Source organism: Callospermophilus lateralis, chromosome 9 (assembly GCF_048772815.1).
Source record: "Callospermophilus lateralis isolate mCalLat2 chromosome 9, mCalLat2.hap1, whole genome shotgun sequence".
NCBI classification, from domain to species: Eukaryota; Metazoa; Chordata; class Mammalia; order Rodentia; family Sciuridae; genus Callospermophilus; species Callospermophilus lateralis.
In genome coordinates this window covers 9,063,705-9,084,809 of record NC_135313.1, presented here as the reverse complement: position 1 = coordinate 9,084,809, position 21,105 = coordinate 9,063,705, and the positions used below count along the sequence as shown (strand labels likewise).

The 21,105-nt window shown below is 34.2% G+C and overlaps 1 protein-coding gene across 18 annotated transcripts in view; it reads right to left on the bottom strand.

Moving 5' to 3' along the window:
* The window catches only part of Trip12 (thyroid hormone receptor interactor 12), a 147,956-nt gene that overhangs the window by 65,928 nt on the left and 60,923 nt on the right, over nt 1–21,105 (bottom strand). For all 18 annotated transcript variants that reach the window (XM_076866231.2, XM_076866226.2, XM_076866233.2 and 15 more), the window contains 2 exons: nt 4,558–4,663; nt 1,229–1,365 (listed from right to left, as the gene is read on the bottom strand). In XM_076866231.2, coding sequence (XP_076722346.1) covers nt 1,229–1,365; nt 4,558–4,663 — 243 coding nt within the window. The remainder of the gene's footprint in view (nt 1–1,228; nt 1,366–4,557; nt 4,664–21,105) is intronic.

The following is a 21,105-nucleotide window of genomic DNA, read 5'->3' as shown; positions in this document are numbered from 1 at the left end:
TGAACTCCACATGAAATGGCCTCTATTTTTCCAAATATTTATCAATTCAGACTCTTCTAGGGAAAAGTTATGAGGAAAAAAAATTATCTCCCCAAAGAAGATATCCTATAAATAAGCCTACCATGTAATTTATTGTACAAACTGGAAAAGAGTAATGACTCAAAAAAAGAAAAAAAAAAAAAAAAAGTGCTAAGATAGAGAGGACAAGACAACAGTAGTGGGTAAACTAGAATGCTCCTAGCAAATCATTATGAAATATGACCACCACAGGCATGAAAGAAAACTAGAACAGCCAGGAGGAGGGTGGTGTTGCACGCCTCTAATCCCAACAACCTAGGAGGCTGAAGCAGGAGGTTGCAAGTTCCAGGCCAGCCTCAGTGAAGCCCTAAACAATTTAATAAAAAATAAAAAGGTCTGGGGATATAGCTCAGTGGTAAAGCACTCCTGGATCCAATTCCAAGTATCAAAAGAAACACACACACACAAACTAGCACATATTCTAATATTAAAACACAGTACATGAAATACCTTTGTTCAAAGTGGGTATCTATATAAATCTAAACCTGTATACATAACATTGATTTAAGGGACTCATAAGATTTTTGTTATCTGGTAAGAAACATCAATGATAAACTACATTTTAAAACTGCGTAGCCACATTTAACAGCTAAGAGTATTAGCTTTGTTTTGGTAATGGCAAGGGATACACATTTAAAGTTAAATCAAGGGGTGAAAAAAAACACCTTAATTGTTCTAAGATTTCAAGAAGAAATTTTAAAAGCCCATAAAAATCTAAATACTATTATTAAAATACGTTAAGTGCAAATGGAGCACTTATTTTTTAGGGGTTACAAAATTCTAAATTAAAATTCACTTATTTATGAAGTAATTCAAGCCATATCCTCTTGTTTTCATTTATTATGAATTTAAATTCTTTCAATCAATAGGCACTAGTCAATATGTAAAAAGCTTTAACAGAAATGAATTAATACCTCCTGACAGCCCTTTGAATATTATTTGTACAAACCTGGACTGGATGGGAATTTTAAAATGGCAAACCCATTAATCTAAATGCTAAGGCTATATTGTAAAACAAATTTGAACAAAAATTTATTTAATGGTAACATTCAGCATACTATGTTCCTCCCATTTCATCATATTCAGGTAAAAAATAATTAGGTCTAAATAAATATATAAGAGAAATGTGTTTTAAGAAATGCCAATCTACCTGCAGCTCCTTGGGGAGCTTCATCTGTCCGGGCAGCTGAAGAATTTACTGTCTCCTGGTTGCTTTCAGGGTCTGCCATTTTCTCCTGTCTCCGAGCCTCAGCTGCTCCTCTTTTGCCCAGGCCAGAGCCTCGCCGACTGCAACAGAAAAATGTCATCATAGGCAGCGTAACCAGTGAACCAGGAGCAATGTATAGACAACACAAAGCTCAGATTCATAGAGGACAAAGCCAGTTTCTTCTTTTTAAATAAAAATTGCTGCAGAAAATCACTATGTGTAACAACCAAGACTTTGTATGTTTAAAATTCTTTGTATGTTTAAAATGCATTCACAGTACGTGCTTTTGTGTTACTGGCAGCTGTTGTCATCCTTTACAGGCAGAAATTTTTTATTTTTAAACACTTCCAAATAAATGGGAAAGTGACCATTCCTGAAGAGAAATATTCAATTCACTTAAAATAGAGCCCCACTTTGGGGCTAAAAAGTAGATTAATATACACTGGATTGAAGAGACACTGACAATGCGGAAAAGAGGAGGACAGAAAGACATTCCCATTCTCTATGTTCCAGTTTACCTAAATCATCCAAAAATAACTATTCTAAAAATGGACAGTAACTCCATCCTATATAAGAACAGACTTAATATTTATAAACAAACAGATGGCTTTTGGGAACACATTGGTTTACATTAAACAGACACAGAATAAGGTATGGAAAAGAGAACTACTACTATTCATCTTTCATGAAACAAATTATATTTGATGATGATCTTACCATCATAGAAAAATCAGAAACAAAAGATGACCCCACAGTACTACAACTAATATTTAAACAGCAACTCCCCAAATTACCTTAAGAAATATACTGAAACATTTTAGATTAAGAAACTAGTGAAATTCTGCCTCCAGAAGAAGAGAGCAGGCAAAATTGACACCTCAGGATACTTAGAAGAGTTTATTTTCCTAATTAATGAAAAATCCTCCCTAAACAGTTGGTTTAACTAAACTTTCTTTCATAGGTAAAAGGAGCTCATTTCAAACACTACTCATCAAAGCCAGAAATAACAGGGATTCAAATTCACTCAACATCTAATTTGTACAACACACTGGACTGAACTTTTTGGATACACAGGGTTGCTGCCCTCAAGGAGTTTTTTGCTTCAAGAAAAGATAGAGACACAACCTCAGTTGGCTATCAAGGTACTAAATTTAAGTGGAAGCCCAAGTAATTCAGAAAAGGATTTTAAGGAAGGGTATTCCAGGCAGTTGAACTAGATGGCTTGTGCACAGCATGACCATGTGTATTACAAGTCATTTAACATGCATCAGATCTGTGTTCACATGCAGAAGGAAAGAAGGCTACAGAGAAAGACAAAGTAAGACAATTACAACACTAAATTATCTAGCTTCACATAAAAGTTAAAAATCAATTTTAAACCAAAGAGAATTCAGCTTATACTTCAGACTACAAACCTTTGGTAAGTTAAGATTCAAATACAGTTTAAAACAGAACTAAAACTCTAAAGAATTTTTTCTCAGAAGTCTTGGAAGTATGAGTAAGAAACCTCAAAACCAAACACGTGTACTAAATTCTAGATATTTTTAAGCAATCTAAAGAATTAGAAAATAACTGCAAGTGCTGGGAATATTGCTTGCTGGTGGAGAATTAGTTTAGTATAGGCCCTTTCTTTTTTTTTTTTTTTTTTACTAGCACTAGGGGGAAAAAAATGAAACCAAAAAGTGGAGACGTGAGAATTTAAAATGGCATTTCTTATGACTTAGTACCAGTCATACAACAGTATGACTTATTTGTCACCACTAATAACAATCAAAACAGAGGAATCAATTTAAGTTCTTAAAATCTTTTTCTGCTTATCTGAGTTAGGGTAAGAAAGAGGCAAGCTAAATTCACAGCCTCATCAGTGGTTTGATGCAATTACTAGGGGAAACTACATATGAAAGAGGGAGAATTAACATCTGGCTACAGAGTAATTAACAGTACAAGTGCACTTAACCAAACACCAAGCCTGAAAGTCTCAGGTTAAAGGAAAAATCTTTTTCCTGAAATTTTCCTAAGGTTCTCAATGAATTTTAATAAAACTATGTGAAATAAAATGCTGTTCTACACATCAAAGGTGGTGGACAGTCTGAAAATGATATCCACAACAACTGGGAGAAACAGAAATTGAAGAAAGAACACACTCAAATGACTACACTTTCTTTTGATAGGCAGGTTTTGAAATAGAAAAATTAAAAGATTTTCTTTTCCTTTCTCATTTAGCTTAGTAACCAAGGCCAACACTTTCAGAAACAAGGCAATACTACAACCATTAAAATAGGCATTCCAAATGGATAAGAAAATGTAGTATATACATACACAATAAAGTATTATTCAGTCATAAAAGAGAATTACTTTATTATGACATTTGCACATAAATAGATGTATCTGGAAACTATCATGCTAAGTTAAATGCAAGTTCCCAAAAGCCAAAGGTTAAATGTTTTCTCTGATTTGTGAAAGCTAACTCACAATAAGGGGGATGTATGGAAGTTCAGTAGATTAGAGAAGAAGAAATGGAGGGAATAAAGTGGGGGGTAGGAAAAAGACAGTGGAATGAACCTGACATAATTTTCCTATGCACATATGAAAACATTATGGTAAATCCCTCCATCATGTACATCCACAAGAATGAGATCGTTACTAAGACATATTCTATGTTTGTATATCAAAATATCAAAATGGATTCTAATGTCACATATGAGTAAAAAGAAAAAATGAATTAAAAAAATATAAGCATCCTTTTTTATTCATTCATGAAACCACCAGGAAACATAACAACCTTTAAAAAAATCTCAAAATCTGCATAAAGATATTCATTAGATATACTTGGCAGACCAACTCAAAAAAACAACCAAATCTCCCAACACTTAGTAATAATTGTAAAAATGGTGTAGCAGAAGAGGAAGAACACAAAACTGTTGTTAAAAATTAGTGGGGTTGTGGCTCAGTGGCAGAGCACTTGCCTCCCACATATGAAGCACTGGGTTTGATCCTCAGCACCACATAATAAACAAAAAATAAATATATTTTTAAAATTAGCATGACAAAAACAGTGAAAATATGAATAAATATTGAAGGAAAATTCACAAAAATAATACTTAGTGATGCTAGAAAAAACATGTTTACTCAGTATCCCAGGAAAATTATTTCACATTATTAACTTTTTAAAAAAAAAAAGTTTAGAAATAAGGATTTGACAAGACTTTAATAAGCTTAGGAAAAGAAAGCAAATGGGAAACGGTTAACTGGAAACAAAACTAATTACCTACCTGGTACTAGCACAGGAGCCCGTGGTCTTTTGGCGTGTGCTCCGCCTCAAACTGGGGAGCTCAGCAGGTGGGGACTCACTGCGCTTCTTGGTAGATTTTCTTAAACCTGTTCGTGGAAAATACCAAAGTAAAATCTTATGAAGAGAAGCTATTAGTAATTAAAACTTACAAAATTCTCCTGGTCATCCTGTTTAAAAGTGCACAGAATCATTACATGACTTATCTAGTGCTACGCAAAAGTCAGATTTTTACCTAGCCTACTAATAATGGGAAAGCTAATGGTACAACCAGTTCAGATCAATCTTCTTGCTTTGGCTCAAATTTGACTCCAGCTCTCCCATAAAATGCATGACAGCCCCACCTCTCCCGAACCATCCTTTCAGAGCTATAATCTCTTCACTACTCTTCCCCACTAGGGCCAAGGAATTGTTATGGTATATATTATGTATTTTAAAAATGTGCTAAATTTCCCCTAAATTTATTATATTATCCTTAAACTGTTCCACTTTAGTGTTTATGCAAGGTTTGTCAATAAACTGAGAAGAAAAAAATGTTTTCTTTACACCACTTCATGAACAAGAAACATATATTTCAAATAAATGTTACAAGAATGTTCAATTTATAGAATATTGTATAATTAGAAAGAAAAACATATGAAGTGTGCTGGGATGCCATGATGGCATCCATCCACCCCTCCCTTTACAACTCTACAAATAATGCCACTACATGATGTCATTCTGGGTACTAGGCTCTCTCTGAACAGAGACTTCAACAGTAAAAGATCTCTATAGTCAGCAAACATATTTCCACAAGAACTATGGCTTCATCTTAATTGGAGGTGTGCTTCTTCAGAGATGATATACTCCTGCAAGTCCCCTCCATTTTGTCATGAAGTTTTAATTGCTTAAATGTAAAAAGACAAGTTATTCTTTCCTCTTAATTGTGTTAAAAGCACCAGTGAATGGTCAAAGAGATAAGTGATAAAAAGGATTCTAGACATCTTGATCTTCAAACTGTCAATACTACAGTTCATTCAACTTGGAATAGTCTTTATACCATATATACAGAAAGTTGATGAGTGAAAAGTTATTCAATAATCTTTAAACAAAACACATGCTTCATGAAGCAAAAGCTTGTGTTCCGACAGGCATTATTACGAAGTCACAGTTTCTGGGACTTTTTCTTTTTCCCAAAAAATAACTTTTGTGGAAGTTTAGCTGGACATCTGAAGCTCACAGAAAAGGTTCAAAGAATGATACTTTAACTGGGCACACTGGCAGATCTCTATAGTCCAAGCTACCTGGAAGACTGAGGTAGGAAGATGACTTTGAAAAGCCCAAGAGTTCAAATCCAGTCTGGGCAACATAGGTAAACACCATGAGGGAGGGGGGGTTAACTAGCAAAATAGGATTTGCTCTAAAGTTTAAATTTCAATTTCATTCTGAGGTTGATTGTTTATACAACTTATCACCAGAATTATCTGATGTTAAGCACATACCTACGCCTGCTATCCCTATCCTATTCTATCTCTGCACTGGCACACACCCTGGTCACCTGAGAAACACAGAAAACTCGGAACAGCAAGGGAGCAAGTTTAATGCATTCAGTTAATTGTATCAGTATTTTTTAATATTAAAAACATTTTACAGTGCTTTCAGAATATTTAATTATAATATGAACTCTATTGACAAGTGAAAGTAAACCAAAAAACTTAGAGTTTAGGGGAAAACACAAGTACAAATCCTACTAAAACATTCCAAAAATAAAGTGCTATCACTTATTAATATGATAATAAGTCACTTTTAAAACCCTTTTAGGCCTGGGGATATAGCTCAGTTGGTAGAGAAATTGCCTTGCATGCACAAGGCCCTGGGTTCACAATCCCCAGCATCAAGAAAAAAAAAAAAAAAAAAAACCTCCTATTATTGTCAGTAATGTGACTTAATGCATGTAATACTAAACTACCTATATAATATACCATGATACAGTAAATGGACAGCACAAATCTTCATGTTTAATGAAATCAGAATAAAATATTTAGGACTGGGGTTGTGACTCAGTGATAAAGTGCTTGCCTGGCATGTGTGAGGCCCTGGGTTTGTTCCTCAGCACCACATAAAGATAAATAAAGGCACTGTGGAAAAGCAAAAAACTAAAATATTTAAATGAATGTATCGTGAGCTACTGAAACAATGCTAATTTTTGTTGATATTGGGGACTGAAATCAGGTTTCATGCATACTAGGTAAGTATTCTACCACTAAGCTATACTTCCAGCCCTCTTCATTTTGAAACAGGGTCTGGATATTGACCAGGCTGGCTTTGAACTTGTAATCTTCTTGCCTCAAACTGCCAAGAAGGTGGATTTCAGGTGTGCAACACCATACCTGGCACGATGTAACTTTTCAAGGTGTTTTATGCTTTCACTCTTTAGGCACGAAGATAAGACTTTAGTATTTAGATTTCTTTTAATCTTTATTCAAGTATGATAACAAGTATTGATTTTATATGTATGATTCAATGAATCTGACAAAGGTATTCGCTCATGTCCATAAAGTTCCTTTGTGGGATGAAAAAAGATACTACAGCAAACCGAAACTAATTTCAGACAAGATAAACATTAGGTCAAACACTAAGAAAAGAAACAATAGGTCATTAAATAATGATAGTCAATTCATCAAGAATAAATAACAATTTTAAGTATATTTAGGAAAACTGAAATTTATAAAGCAAATATCAAAAATCTGAAACAGAGCAAAATTCCATTTTCGAAACTAGACAGATCATCTGGACAGAAATCATTAGGAAAATATGGAGCTTGAGCCAGGTGTGTTGGTATTTAAACAAAAATACAAAATACAAAAATCTTGAAAACAAAATCAACCAAGAAGGTGAGAGGATGCATGTACTAAAAATTATAAAACATTGATGAAAGAAACTAAAGAAGACACAATAAAAAGACATCTTGTGTTGATGGAATGGGAGAATTCATATTGTTAAAATGTATACATCACCTAAAGTGTTGTACAAATTTAATGCAATCCCTATCAATATTTCAATGTCGTTCTTCACAAAATAAAAAATAAATCCTAAAATTCATGTGGAAACATGAAAGATCGTAAGTAGCCAAAGCAATATTGACCAAATATAACTGCAAGTATCAAAATACTGCATTTCAAAATGTATTCCAAAACTGTAATAATCAAAACAGCACAGTAATAGTACATTAACAGACATATCAACCAATGAAACAGGACACAGAGCACAGAATAGCACCGCACCCCACACAGTCAACTGACTCTCCATAAAGGTGCCAAGAGCACACAATGAAAAAGGACTGTCTTGTCAATAAAAGGTGCTGCAAAAACTGGACAGCTGTTTTTAGAAGGAGGAAACCAGGGCCCATTATTTCTCATCATATACAAAAATCAACTAAAAATAGACCAATTACTTAAATGCAATGTTTAAAATTATAATGCTACTGTTAAAAAAAAAAACTAATAAAAAAGCTCCATGACATTGGCCTGAGGAATAATTTCTTAGTTATGACCCCAAATCAGCAGTAATGAGATTGCCTCAAACTAAAAAACCTTCTGCACAGGAAAAAGAAAGAGAGTTAAAAAGAGAATCCAAAGAGAAAAACTTTACCCCAGGATATCTCCAGGATATATAAAGAACTCAAATAACCTAACACCAAAACAACAAATCACCCAATTAACAAATGGGCTAAGAAACTGAACCAACATTTCACAAAAGAAATATAATCAATCAACAAAAAAATGTTCATCATCTCTATTAATTAGAGAAATGCAGATCAAAATGACTCTAACATTTCATCTCACTCCAGATGGAATGGCAATTATCTAGACTACAAGCAATGATAAGTGTTGACAAGGATGTAGGGAAAAAGATGCACTCATACATTGCTGGTGATGAGTCATGGAGATTTGTCAGAAAACTTGGAATGTAACCACCATTTGACCCAGCTCTCCAACAGCTCAGTTAATATCCAAAGAACTTAAAATCAGCATACTACAGTGAAGAAGCCACATCAACGTTTATAGCAGCTCAATTCATAATAGCTAAACTATGGAACCAATCTAGATGCCCTTCAACAGATGAATGGATAAAGAAAATGTGGCACATATACACAATGGAATATTACTCAGTCTTACAGAAGATTAAAATTATGACATTTGTAAGCAAATAGATGGAACTACAGAATATCATGCTAAGTAAAATAAGCAATCCCAAGAAACCAAAGGTGGAATGTTTTCTCTGATAAGAGGAAGCTGATTCATTGGGGGGTGGCATGAAGAACAAATACTAAATAAATTTGTTTACAAATACTTTGTATTTATAAACGAACCAAGTAGGGAAGAATGAACAAACTTTGGAATGTGCAGAGGGAGTGAGGGGAGGAGAGGGGCATATAGTGTCCCATGTGTTATACACATGACACATGTACATCCGCAATCAAATGACGGTGGACAAAGAAAAGACTTTTTTGTTTTTTTTGGTGGGAGGGGATACTGGGGATTGAACTCAGGGGCAGTCAACCACTGAGCCAAATCTCCAGCTGTACTTTGTATTTTATTTAGAGACAGGGTCTCAACGAGTTGCTTGGCACCTCACTGTTGATGAGGCTGGCTTTGAACTCACGATCCTTCTATCTCAGCCTCCCAAGCAGTTGGTATTACAGATGTGCATCACTGGGCCTGGCTGTAGTCCATTCCTTTCATTGCTAAATGGTATTCTTGAGTGGATTTACATGCCACAATCTATTTATCCATTTGTGGTGTTAAACTTTTAAGAGCACCAGTCTAAGTTGCAGTGAGGTACGCCAGAGAAGAACAACCAAAATAGCAGACATAAAAACATTTACAGCTGATAGTACAATCAGACTATAATATAAAATAACTAGTTAGGCTATTGTCATGACCCCATCTAGCCTAATAAACTGAGAGATAACTCCAAACATTTTGTTTTCTGAAAGAATGTCATCCATTTGCCTGGTGAAAGAGTTATTACATGTTATGCTCTCTCCAGTGGAAAAGGAGCATCACCATTTGCAACATTGCCTAAAACCAAGATGGGAGAAAAAAACTAGCTCTTCTGTATAATTATTATTATCTTTCCTCTTGATGACTAGAACAGGGTAAAACTGATAATTGTAACTACTTAGTATTTGTAAACAAACCAAGTCAAAAAAAATTTTTTTATAAATAATTCTTCCCAAAAGTCTAAAATGTTTCTAGATTAGAAATGGCAAAGTACAAGATGAAGCAGTTTGGTAAATGACTTTTTAGAAAAAGGTAGCTTAACACTGGGCTGTGGTTGTAGCTCAGCGGTAGAGCGCTCACCTAGCACATGAGGCCCTGGGTTCAATCCTCAGTACCACATAAAAATAATAAATAAAGGTATTGTGTCCAACTACAACTAAAAAATAATTTTAGGGGCTGGGGATGTGGCTCAAGCGGTAGCGCGCTCGCCTGGCATGCGTGCGGCCCGGGTTCGATCCTCAGCACCACATACAAACAAGTGTGTCTGCCGAAAACTAAAAAATAAATATTAAAAACAAATTTAAAATAAATAAATAAATAATAATTTTTAAAAAGAAAGAAAAAGATAGCTTAACTTTCTTTTGCCTATTCAGTATCTGACACTGCTCTAATATACTATCCTTACAATTTTGAAGTATTTGGGTTGGTTCAAAAGCACTTTCATAGATAAGTTATGATGATGATGATTCTTATTCAAAACACAAAAATATTAAAAAGTGTGTAGTCCAATCAACTACATGACTCCTAAGCTTATTTTTGATGCCTAACAGACTACTACATCTTCAATATATTTCTGGCAAGGTGATAAAACTTCTACCTTACTGGTTTAAATGAAAATTTTAGAACTACCTATAAACCAATACAATATTTGTAGAGTTATTTCCTTCATTTTACTAGCCAAGCAAAGAGTATATCAACAGAAGATAAAACCAATAGAACACATGTGCATAGGTCTACATAAATGCACATTTCTTTCCCAAGTTCTGTAACGCAGAAAAATTATATTTAGCATTTATTTTTATGATGCCACTATGAAAAGCAACCGGAATATCACTGGTAAGATTAATATACTCTTAACCACAAAGTCTTTAAATAATCAAGTCAGAAATAAATGCAAACAAGCTACTTTTCTCAAAGCTCTTATCCTTATATGGGAACAAGAATTTATGCACTTGTTACTATAATCTTTAAAAAGAAATTGGTAGCTATATTATACTCTCAAAAATTGTAGTCAGTGTTAACACACACAAGACAAGGGAACAGAAGTTCATTGGATTGGACAAAGGAGAATGAAGGGAGGGGAGTAGGGATAGGAACAGGAAAGACAGTAGAATGAATGGGATGGCACTTTCCTATGTTCATATATTAATACACCACCAGTATAAATCCACATCATGTTCAATAACAAGAATGGGATCTTAATTAGAATATGTTATAGACCATGTATGTATAATGTGAAAATACACTCTACTTTCAGATGTATCTAAAAACAAAACCTGATACTGCTTTTAAAAAAATGTAATTTGTTCTACAATATACTTTTTTCCCCCCAATAATGTACATTGCTAGCCCCAAACTGATTTACTCAAGCTCACAGCTTCATCCTTTTTAAAAAACTGAGTCCTTTTGCAAAGGGTGGCTTTTAAAATGTGAAACATTTAAACTGCATATGTATTGACTGTAGCCTTAAGCTTTTTTTGAGAGAAAAAAAAAAAAGAAACATTTTAAATGAATCAAGAGAGAGAGTGTTGACAGTGGCCTAGATATTTTCTGGATATTTACATTTAAATAAAAACAGTTAACACACTTTTGGGTGCACTTTACTTTTCTTGGGGGGGGGGGGCTAGGAATTGAATCCAGGGGCACTTCCCCACTGAGCTACATTCACAGACTTTATTTTGATACAGGGTCTCACTAATTTGCTTAGGGCCTAAGTTGCTGAGGCTGGCCTCAAAATTATATCCTCCTGCCTCCATCTCCTAAGCTGCTAGAATTATAGACATTCACCACTGGACCCAGTAGATTTTTCTTTTCTATTTGAAATTTTCTAGGTATTTCTTATTAAGGAGACAACTGTGACATGATTCCAATTCTGTTCTTTGTAGGAAAAACAAACACTAGTACATGTCTGTCTACTAAAGGAACCAACAAGATAGAACACTATATGGTTGCTATTCTTTAATTTTGCTGAATCACTTAAAAATTAACAACTAAGGGCTGGGATTGTGGCTCAGTGGCTCAGTGGTAGAGGCACTGGGTTTGATTCTCAGCACCACATAAATATAAGTAAATAAAGGTCCATCAACAACTAACAAAATATTTTAAAAAATTAACAACAGTACATATTCACTGTCATATTTTTTATATTTAATATTCTTACATAATCTCTATTGAAGGTATGCTAATCTTTTATATGAAATATACATATATCAGACCTATTACATAATCCTACAATGGAAATATAGCCCCCTTTATTATCAAGTATTCTAGATATGCAACTTACTGAACTTTCCAATTTTTTTCCCCTACTGAGGGGGAAAAAATTGGGATTTAACCCTGGGCACTCTTATCAGTAAACTACACATTTTTTATTTTGTTATAGGATCTAAGTTGCTGAGGCTGGCCTAAAATTAACAATTCTCCTGCCTCAGCCTCCCAAGTAACTGGAATAATATGCATGTGACACCATACCAGGCTTATATATTAATTTGGGAGTGATGATAAAAGCCAAACAAGATGACTATACCTAATGTCTAGCAATCCTTTTTCTGAGCACCATGATTTTTCTCTTTTTCAATTTCTAGGAAGCTTATGTCCTGCCCTTTCTCCATGTGGTACAGAAGGAACTGTCATTCACCATACACTCCAAAGACAGATGCTTCTCAATTTATGATGGGGATTACATTCTTATAAACTCGGAAGCTGAAAATACTGTAAGTCAATAATATATTTAATATATCTATCCAATCAACATAGCTTTACCCAGACTGCCTTAATCATGAACAAAATACATCAACGTACAGTTGGATAAAATCATCTAGTACAAATCCAATTTTAATAAACTATTGAATAAATATCTCATGTAATTTACTGAATTCTGTATTAAAAGTGAAAACCAGAATGACTGGTGTTCTTTAACACCACTGTAATGTCAGAAAGGTTTAAGACACACAATTGTAAGTTAGAGACCATCAATCTGTGCACAAGTGGGACTCAGACCAGACTATTTCTATGATCTCTAATCATCACAGTGATTCTGATTTAAGGGTAAGCATATGATCCAAGGAAACTAGTGACATCCCTACAAATTGATAGATGAATGATGAGACAGTGTGCCCTTGTTTTTTGGAAGGAGGACTATAGGAGAAGAGGAGGTGATGGGTCCTTAAGCCAAAAGGTTTGGATGTTAGGCCATGTTCATTTGACCTCTTGGATCCATCCAAGCCTGAAGTCAGCCAATCTCTTGGCCTTACCATTCATGTGGACAGAGTTCTTTTTCCATTAAATTTTAGTTGAGTATCACATAAAACCCCAAAATTCTGATTATAAGACATTACTACATTAAAAATTTCACTCTAAGTAGGTGTTGTCAAATTGTGCCCTGGAGGCCAAATCCAGCTGATGGCGTTTTTTACACAGCCTACAAGCTAAGAATGGTTTCCATATTTTTATAGAGTCGTAATAAAAGCAGATGGTGATGTAATAGACTGTATGGGGTGAGAAACACCTAAAATACTTATGTGGCCCTTTACAGAAAATGTTCACAGAGCTGAACTTTGAAAATAAAAAAGGAAAAAAATGGTATGCAATTTTTAATCTGAAATGTCTCAGACCTTAGGAAAAATTAACTCAAGAATGTCATGGTATTTTGACTTGCATATTCAATGCAAATTACTTTGGATAGAATGGATATTAACAACATTAATCCTTCCAACCCATGAACATAAAATGTCTTGTGTTTTGTTTTGTTGTTGTTTTGTGTGCGTATGTCCTTTTCAATTTCTCTCAGTGTTCCATAATCTTCACTGTAAAAATCATCCATTTCCTTGGATTATTACAACGCATCAGGAATTTAACTTACCATTCATATTTTAGGACTATTTTGCTGAGAAAACTTAGATTAAAATTTAAGATTAATAATCTTAGATTATTAGATTAATAAAGAAAAGTAACTATGGGTACCTTTTCAGTAAACAGCTTTAAGTCCTTTAGTCAAAAGACATTTACACCTGAAACTAGTCAACAGAATCATGAGACTCTGGCATGCCTTGAATATTCTATGACTACCTTCAAGCATATATATCTTTATTAATAGTTTACTTTGATACAATAAACTCATGAAATGAAAAGTAATCTATGATCACATAAAAAGGTATCATAAATTTTTAAATAACTCGGTAATAAGAGACTGATTTTTGTGGATAATAATAAGCTAAATCCAAATACAATTTTCTAAGCAAAAGTATTATTTCCTAGTCAAAGCATAGCCACTTCATGCAATGATTCAACAATATTAAAAATAGTAGAAAGGCACGAAGATACTGATCTATTTTTTGCAGAAAGGAACAAGTGAAAATAAAAATAGAAGAAAGTTAAATAAAGAACAATATGGTAATTAAAATCTATAGAAACAATTATTAGTTAATAAAACAAATTGGCACCTTTAAACCACTAGTGGAAATATAAATTCATATTTCTATGAGCAATTTCAAAACATCTATTAATATTTAAAAGAGGCATAACCAGTGCTCAAACAAGAAAATAACGGTGTAAATTACAAAGCTATGTTTAATTTAATAATTTAGAACAGTGTAAATGCTCATTTACTAATTAACTAAGATATAGCCATATGTAGCTACTTTTAATGTCATGTAGTTTGTAGCTTTTTGACAGGAGGAAAGTCTTGATGTTTGAACAAGTAAAACACTTTGGTGTCTCTACACTTAAAATATGGATATTACCTCATTCTGTAATTATGAGGCTGAAATCTCACGTACGTCAAGTATCAATTATGGAGCCAGGCACAAAATGCACACTCAAAAAAGTGTATAGCAAGATCCTGCTTCTTAGAAAAGATGTGCACATACACAGAAAAGTGCCTGCCTTTGGGTAAACACAGATGACTGAACATGTGGGCATTTACTCCTGTCCCCTCATGAAATACTATTAAATAGAACTAATAGCCAGGCACAGTGTCACATGCCTTTAATCCCAGCTACTCAGGAGACTGAAGCAGAAGAATCAAAAGTTCAAGGCCAGACTGAGCAAAATAGGCAAAAAAAAAAAAAGACAATATCTTAAAAAAAATTTTTTTTTTGAAACAAATCAACACAGATGAATGGAATGGAAGAGAGACTGCAATACCAGAGGTATATGCACTGGAAAGTCCAAAAGCTCTAAGTATAAAACTAAAATAAGTACCAACTATCAGATTAAAATATATGGAAACCCTAAAAGGCTCAGGCGCTGATGATACCAGATTCTCTGGGGGTAGTTCTGGTATTAAAACTGAGGATTAACTGAGGGGGTGTTTGTGAAGCAGCGAGATTCCCAGCTCCCCTCCCCCACTTGCATAGCTGGACAACTGTGCCTCTCCTGGGCCAGCAAAACTCTGGATCATTATTTACTGCGTATAAAACATATGCATTCTCAAAGTACACAGCTGCAAATAGGTGCACCATATCATAAATGCAGAGAGGGAAGGGGGATCAAGTGCATAAATACTAGATGATATATGATATACTCTCCACTTCTTTTTCAAACCTCTTCTTTTCAGTTTATTCTCCTAGCACTCTGGCACCTAAGCCTTTACCTTAAGGCCAGGAGCTTGAATAATTATGCCTACAGAATTACCAGGAAAAAAAGTAAATAAATAAATCTAAAAATAAAATGAGATTTCACAACAAAACAGCCCGACCAGATCAGTAGACAATGAATCTCGCCTCGCCAAATCTCACTTTCATACTCCAAACTTCACAAATTAGATTTTTGGTCTCCCTTACACTTGAGTATGAGAAAACAACCAGGAATTAACAGCATCTGAGAAAACTTCGTAGTTTAAAAAATAAAACCTACCCCAAAATAAATCCCCTCCAAAAATAAACAAAAAACTTATTTAAGTTCCACAGACCAAATACAGGATTCTATGGGGAATAAAATATGAAAACAAGCTCTAAAATAAAACAAGACCGAAAACAAGGATTAACAAAAGCAAAATCAACAGAAAGGTTGCAAGACAAAGAAACCAATCAGAAACAGAACATTTTAAAAAAGAAAAGCAAGAAAAAGGAGGTCAGATCAAGACCATTCCCATATAATAGGAAATGGAAAAGGAGAAAACAAGGTAAGAGTGATTGAAAAAACATCCTGGTGTGAGAGCTGAAACTCCTGTCTTGGGGAACATCTGAGACCCAGGGGAGCCAGGATAATTGGTTAGAAGGAATGAAACCAAAACACCCTACAATGGGCAATATCTTGACTTTTCTAAATACTGGAAATAAAGACCTGCAAGCTTCCACAGAAATGAATTACATAGACAAAAGGTCAGGAATAGAAATGGTTCTAGCACTGAAAACTAATATAGTTTTTAAAAAATTTTGAAGATACTTCCTGATTCAAAATTCTACATCCAACTGATCTATTAAACAGGTAACAAGGTGATAACTTCCCAGGTATTCAAAATCTGAAAAAAAAAAAAAGGACAAAGCTTTTTAAAAATCTCATTAGTTTTTCTTAGAAAGCAAATGGAAGATATGTTCCACTAAAACAAGAAACACGATATGGGATCTAGAAAAACTAAAGATTAAAGAAAACCTCAAAGCTTATAAAAAGGTACTATAACCAGGCCTAAACAGCAACTATTCCCAGGCCTCATGTCTTCAGGAAGATGAAACAGATGCCATGAAGACAGCTTAAGGAAAAAATTAGGCAATCAGTATGCAGCATGGAGTGAGGAAGTGATGCATCACTGAAAAGTAAGGAAAACAAAGATATCATCATTAAATTCAGGAAAAACAAACATGCAGTAAGAAGGGAAATATTCCCATGTGGCTGGTATGGATGACATTTACATAAACTGGTGGTAGCTGGCGGGGAGGTATCTGCAGTATTTATTTGTTTACTGGGTGAGGAGATAAGATGATGCTGGAAGGCAAAATCCTAATTTTCTATAAAGCGGGTGAAACAGAGATCAAACTACAAAAAAATCAAATGGACATGTATAGCACATAATCTACAGACAAGTGAATATCAAGATAATCAGCTTTAGGGAAAAAAACAGTGTGATGAGAAGACTGCAGGGGGGTTTTGTAGTACTGGAGACTAAACCCAGAGCCTCATTCATACTAGGCAACCAGTAGGCTATACCCCCCACCCTTTTTATTATTATTTTGAAAAAATAATAAGTTGGATGAGAAATATACCTCCACATAAGGCTATGACTGCTAATTTTTAATAAGAAATCTTATTTAATCCTTGACTAAACCAAACCTCTCTTACTTGTTAATAAGAGAAAAATTTGAGAAGGATACACACCAAAAAAGAAGTAGCCATTCATGAACAAAATTAAAAGTGACATCTTTTTCTTCTTTATAGATTTCTATATCTTCTGGATTTTTGTTTTTTTAACAACATATTTTAGAATTAGAAGTGTCAAAGATATTACAGAACACAGGCCAGAGTAGAGAAGAGTGATTTTACCTGATATGGATCAGATTAATTTGACAATTCGTAGTTTACTCAAACATATAACATGGTCACTTATAATTCATGAGCAATGTAAAACAAAGCAAAGTCTTTTTTAACAGAAGCCAAAGATATGTTTCTTTTTACTGATCTTTTTTAAATTTGGCATGTCTTTTTAAATTTACTGAATTTCTTAAAGCCTCAAAAAATACTGTTTGTTGGGAACTACTAAAACTTTTAAGTTGCTAAGTTGTTTTAACAGAAGCTGTGTAATACAGAAAAGCTCAAAGATAACCCACAACTTTTTCAACTCAAGAGAGATGATCCTACAAGACACTAAAAGGTGAAACCAAAAATTATCTGACTTCCCAATTCTTTTCTCCTTACTCAACTCATTTTCTTCTTCCCCCTATGCTAGGGATGAAAAGTAACATGTCTCAGATTGATGGAAAGGGCCCTAAATTCAAGTTGAATTCCTTCTCAGAATTCATTACTAGCCTGATTCTTGTTTAGTTCTAATAATGGTCAGAAGCTGTATGCAAGTCACCAGCAGAGTATTAAACTCAAGATGAAAATAAGCTCACCATGTTATTAATAATATGCACATGTTGTCCACTTTAAATAATGGAGAGTAAACTAGAGCTACAAATAGACACAGACTGGAAATTTAATACCTTTAAATTTTCTATAAATAAGTTTCCTAATTACTCAGATTTTAATCACCAATTGTGTCTTATAATTCTGTGCTACCATCTACTAATCACACTTTGAAATTATTACGATTTTAAAAAAAAGCAGATTAGCAAACTATATTCTGAAGGCAAACTAAGTTATTTAAAGTATTAAATATTATATTTTAAAACCATCCTATTGGTTTTACATTTATGCTATATAAATTTGTAAGAATGTTTGCTGACTTGGTTAAACAGAACATAATAGCTACAATAATTTACAAATACACATTAAAAATTATCACACAGGACTATCCTTTCTGTGGTAGTCTCAAGATCTCTACCAAGTGACACAGAGTGACCTCTATCACAGAGCTATTTTGATCAGTTAGAGATGGCAAGCAGTAATGTTCCAGAAGAATCCATGACTAAGATAGTTATTTCACCAGCTCTTCTGCCAGCCCTAGTTCCTCACAAGAAACATACACGTTCACCAACCTATCAACCCTTCCCAAAGAAACAAACTGCAAAAGGTTTTCCTACTTAAGTGTCCTGACTGTATCACTTCCAAAAGTGTACTCCATAATCCACTGCTATCTCCTGAGGTTAAGAACAGTTGATCAAATAAATCTGTAAAGAAAACTGGGTTAAGCAAAAATTATAATGAAGATGTCTCACAGTTTGCAATGTTAATGTATATCTTGAATCTCCTTGAGTAATATTTGACCATGAAAAATCATTTTTCAGAAGCACCGTGAAGGTACCATTATTTCTATAATTCAAAAACTTTTTTCCTTTACCCAATAAACCAATCAAACCTTATAATCAGTCTTTGCCTGAAGAAAGGTTTAACATCCAACAAACAGATTTACTGAGTCTTAAAAACTGGAAGAAACAAATGATATCTGCAGGGGGAAAAAAAAAAACTACCCAGTCTGAAGCGTTTTTCTATATCACTAAGAGGCCTATTCCATTTACTATATGTTTTTCCCACTGAGGTCTGAATGAATAAGAAATTTATCAACTTTTCTCCATCAAAACTACTTCTGCCCTTTGGATTAATGCAAGAACAAATGCCACCAATAAGCCCTGATGTATAAAAAGCCCTTCAAATACAAGGCCACAATTCTTCATACACCATTTTATACTGGTAGATTAAATGATATTTTAATTTCACAAAGTGGTCCTCACATTTACTCTTTTTATAAGAATGAATATTATTACTTTGTAATAAGAATAGCATCATAATTATAGCTAAATTATTTGCTCAACCTCACAAACCAGGAAATAACAGCATGTTAAATTTGAGTCTCCCAAATCTAAAAATAACTACCTTAACCTGATCAGTGGTCAGGATTTTTCAATATTCAGTTTCAAAATGTTGTTCTCTATATTTTCTGCCTTAAGGTATTAATTTCAATTGTACACCCTAAATTTTGTGATGCCCGTGTACTAAGCACTATGCCAAGTCTCCACACATATTCATTTATTCTTCAAATACTATTGTGCATATTTAGCAATTTAAAAACTCACAAACTTCCCATAATCACAACTTAGTAAGATGAGATTCAAATCTAAGACTTTTAGCTCTGTATGAAGTACTCTCCTTGTCCCAAATACCATTATTTCAAATCCAGAGAAATTACCTACCAATTCTAAGCCTTCTTATATAAACTCTTTATGAAGAAATGCATTTATTTGAGGCTGGGGTTGTGGCTCAGCCTAGCATATGCGAGGCCCTGGGTTCAATCCTCAGCACCACATATAAATAAAGGTATTATGTGCAACTACAACTAAAAACTAAATATTTTTTTAAAAAAGAAATCTGTTTATTTAATCATATCTGCCGCAGTCCGGCAGGGCAAAAATAACCGGGAGGTGACAAGCAACTTGAAGGTTGCTTTATTGCAGGGAAACTCAGCGGGTACTGAGTGAGAACTCAAGGTAGCGGGCACCCAAGGTAACAGGAGCGGCTTTATTGCGGGACAGCAGAGGTATATATACCTAACTGATTACACACAGCTTGACTCAATTAACATCATCTAGATAATGCAGTCAGCCAGTAAGGAATCCTCACCATCTTAATGGCTCGCTGGCGTTGCTTCACAAACCATTCCTCCTGGCAAACTGCCAGGCGCCATCTTGACTTGATTTGCATCCCCAACACATATCTAAGATACACCCCACCCTGTATGACTTCAAGAATCCCAAGATTTAGCTCACCTGATCCGCTATTCCTGTGCATTGTTTTCAAGGTCAATTTCTACATGACTTGAGTATGCCCTCGACTCTGTAACTTCTTAGTTCTTTGCCTTTGAACACATAACTTGACCAATGATTTCAAGGTAGCTTACCTGTACTTGCCAAACAGGGATGATGAGAGATAAATAAAAGGTATCCATATAAAGTATTTAGAATAACTGTCAAGCACTTACAGGCCTTTCATTACTTTGTTTTGAAATGTTTTTCATTTATTTGAAAAGAAGCAAATACATGGTAAATGGTATATGAATCCCTGGGTTCACCTATTAATCATTCCTAAAGATTAATCAATAGCAGGAAAGAAGGAAAAAATAAAATTCAATTCCTCAGGGGTCTTAAAATTTCCAAGTGACCCAATTATGTTAAAATAGTAAAACACAGGAAACTCTTTAAAGTCACATATATTTCCTTTCTTCAAATCCTAACTCAGAGAAATTATTTCACCTCCTTGGAATAAAGTTACTCAATCACTATCCTAAAGCACAATTTTGAAAAGTGCATGTGAATGCATATGTAAAATACCTGGCACTTATTAGCTGCAAAACAAATGCTGGTTGATTGGTTCCTTTTCTTTGTTTCCAGGGCTTAGGCTACAAATAGAGATCAGAACCAGGGAAGTAGAAGTAAGGCTAGAAAGGCAATATAGTGACAACAGAATACACAGAGGTTCTGTGAAGATAAGGAAAATCATTATGAAATGAGTTTTAAAATACTAAATCAGTTTGTAACTATGAATAAAGCGCACTTAAGAGAATTCTCTGGACTGATCTGTTACTAGCTCAATGGCATTGCCAGAAATCTTGGTGTTTCCTGACTGAGAGCTCCCTTACAACTTAGAAAACCCCATTAATCAGCCACTGATAGGGCCAA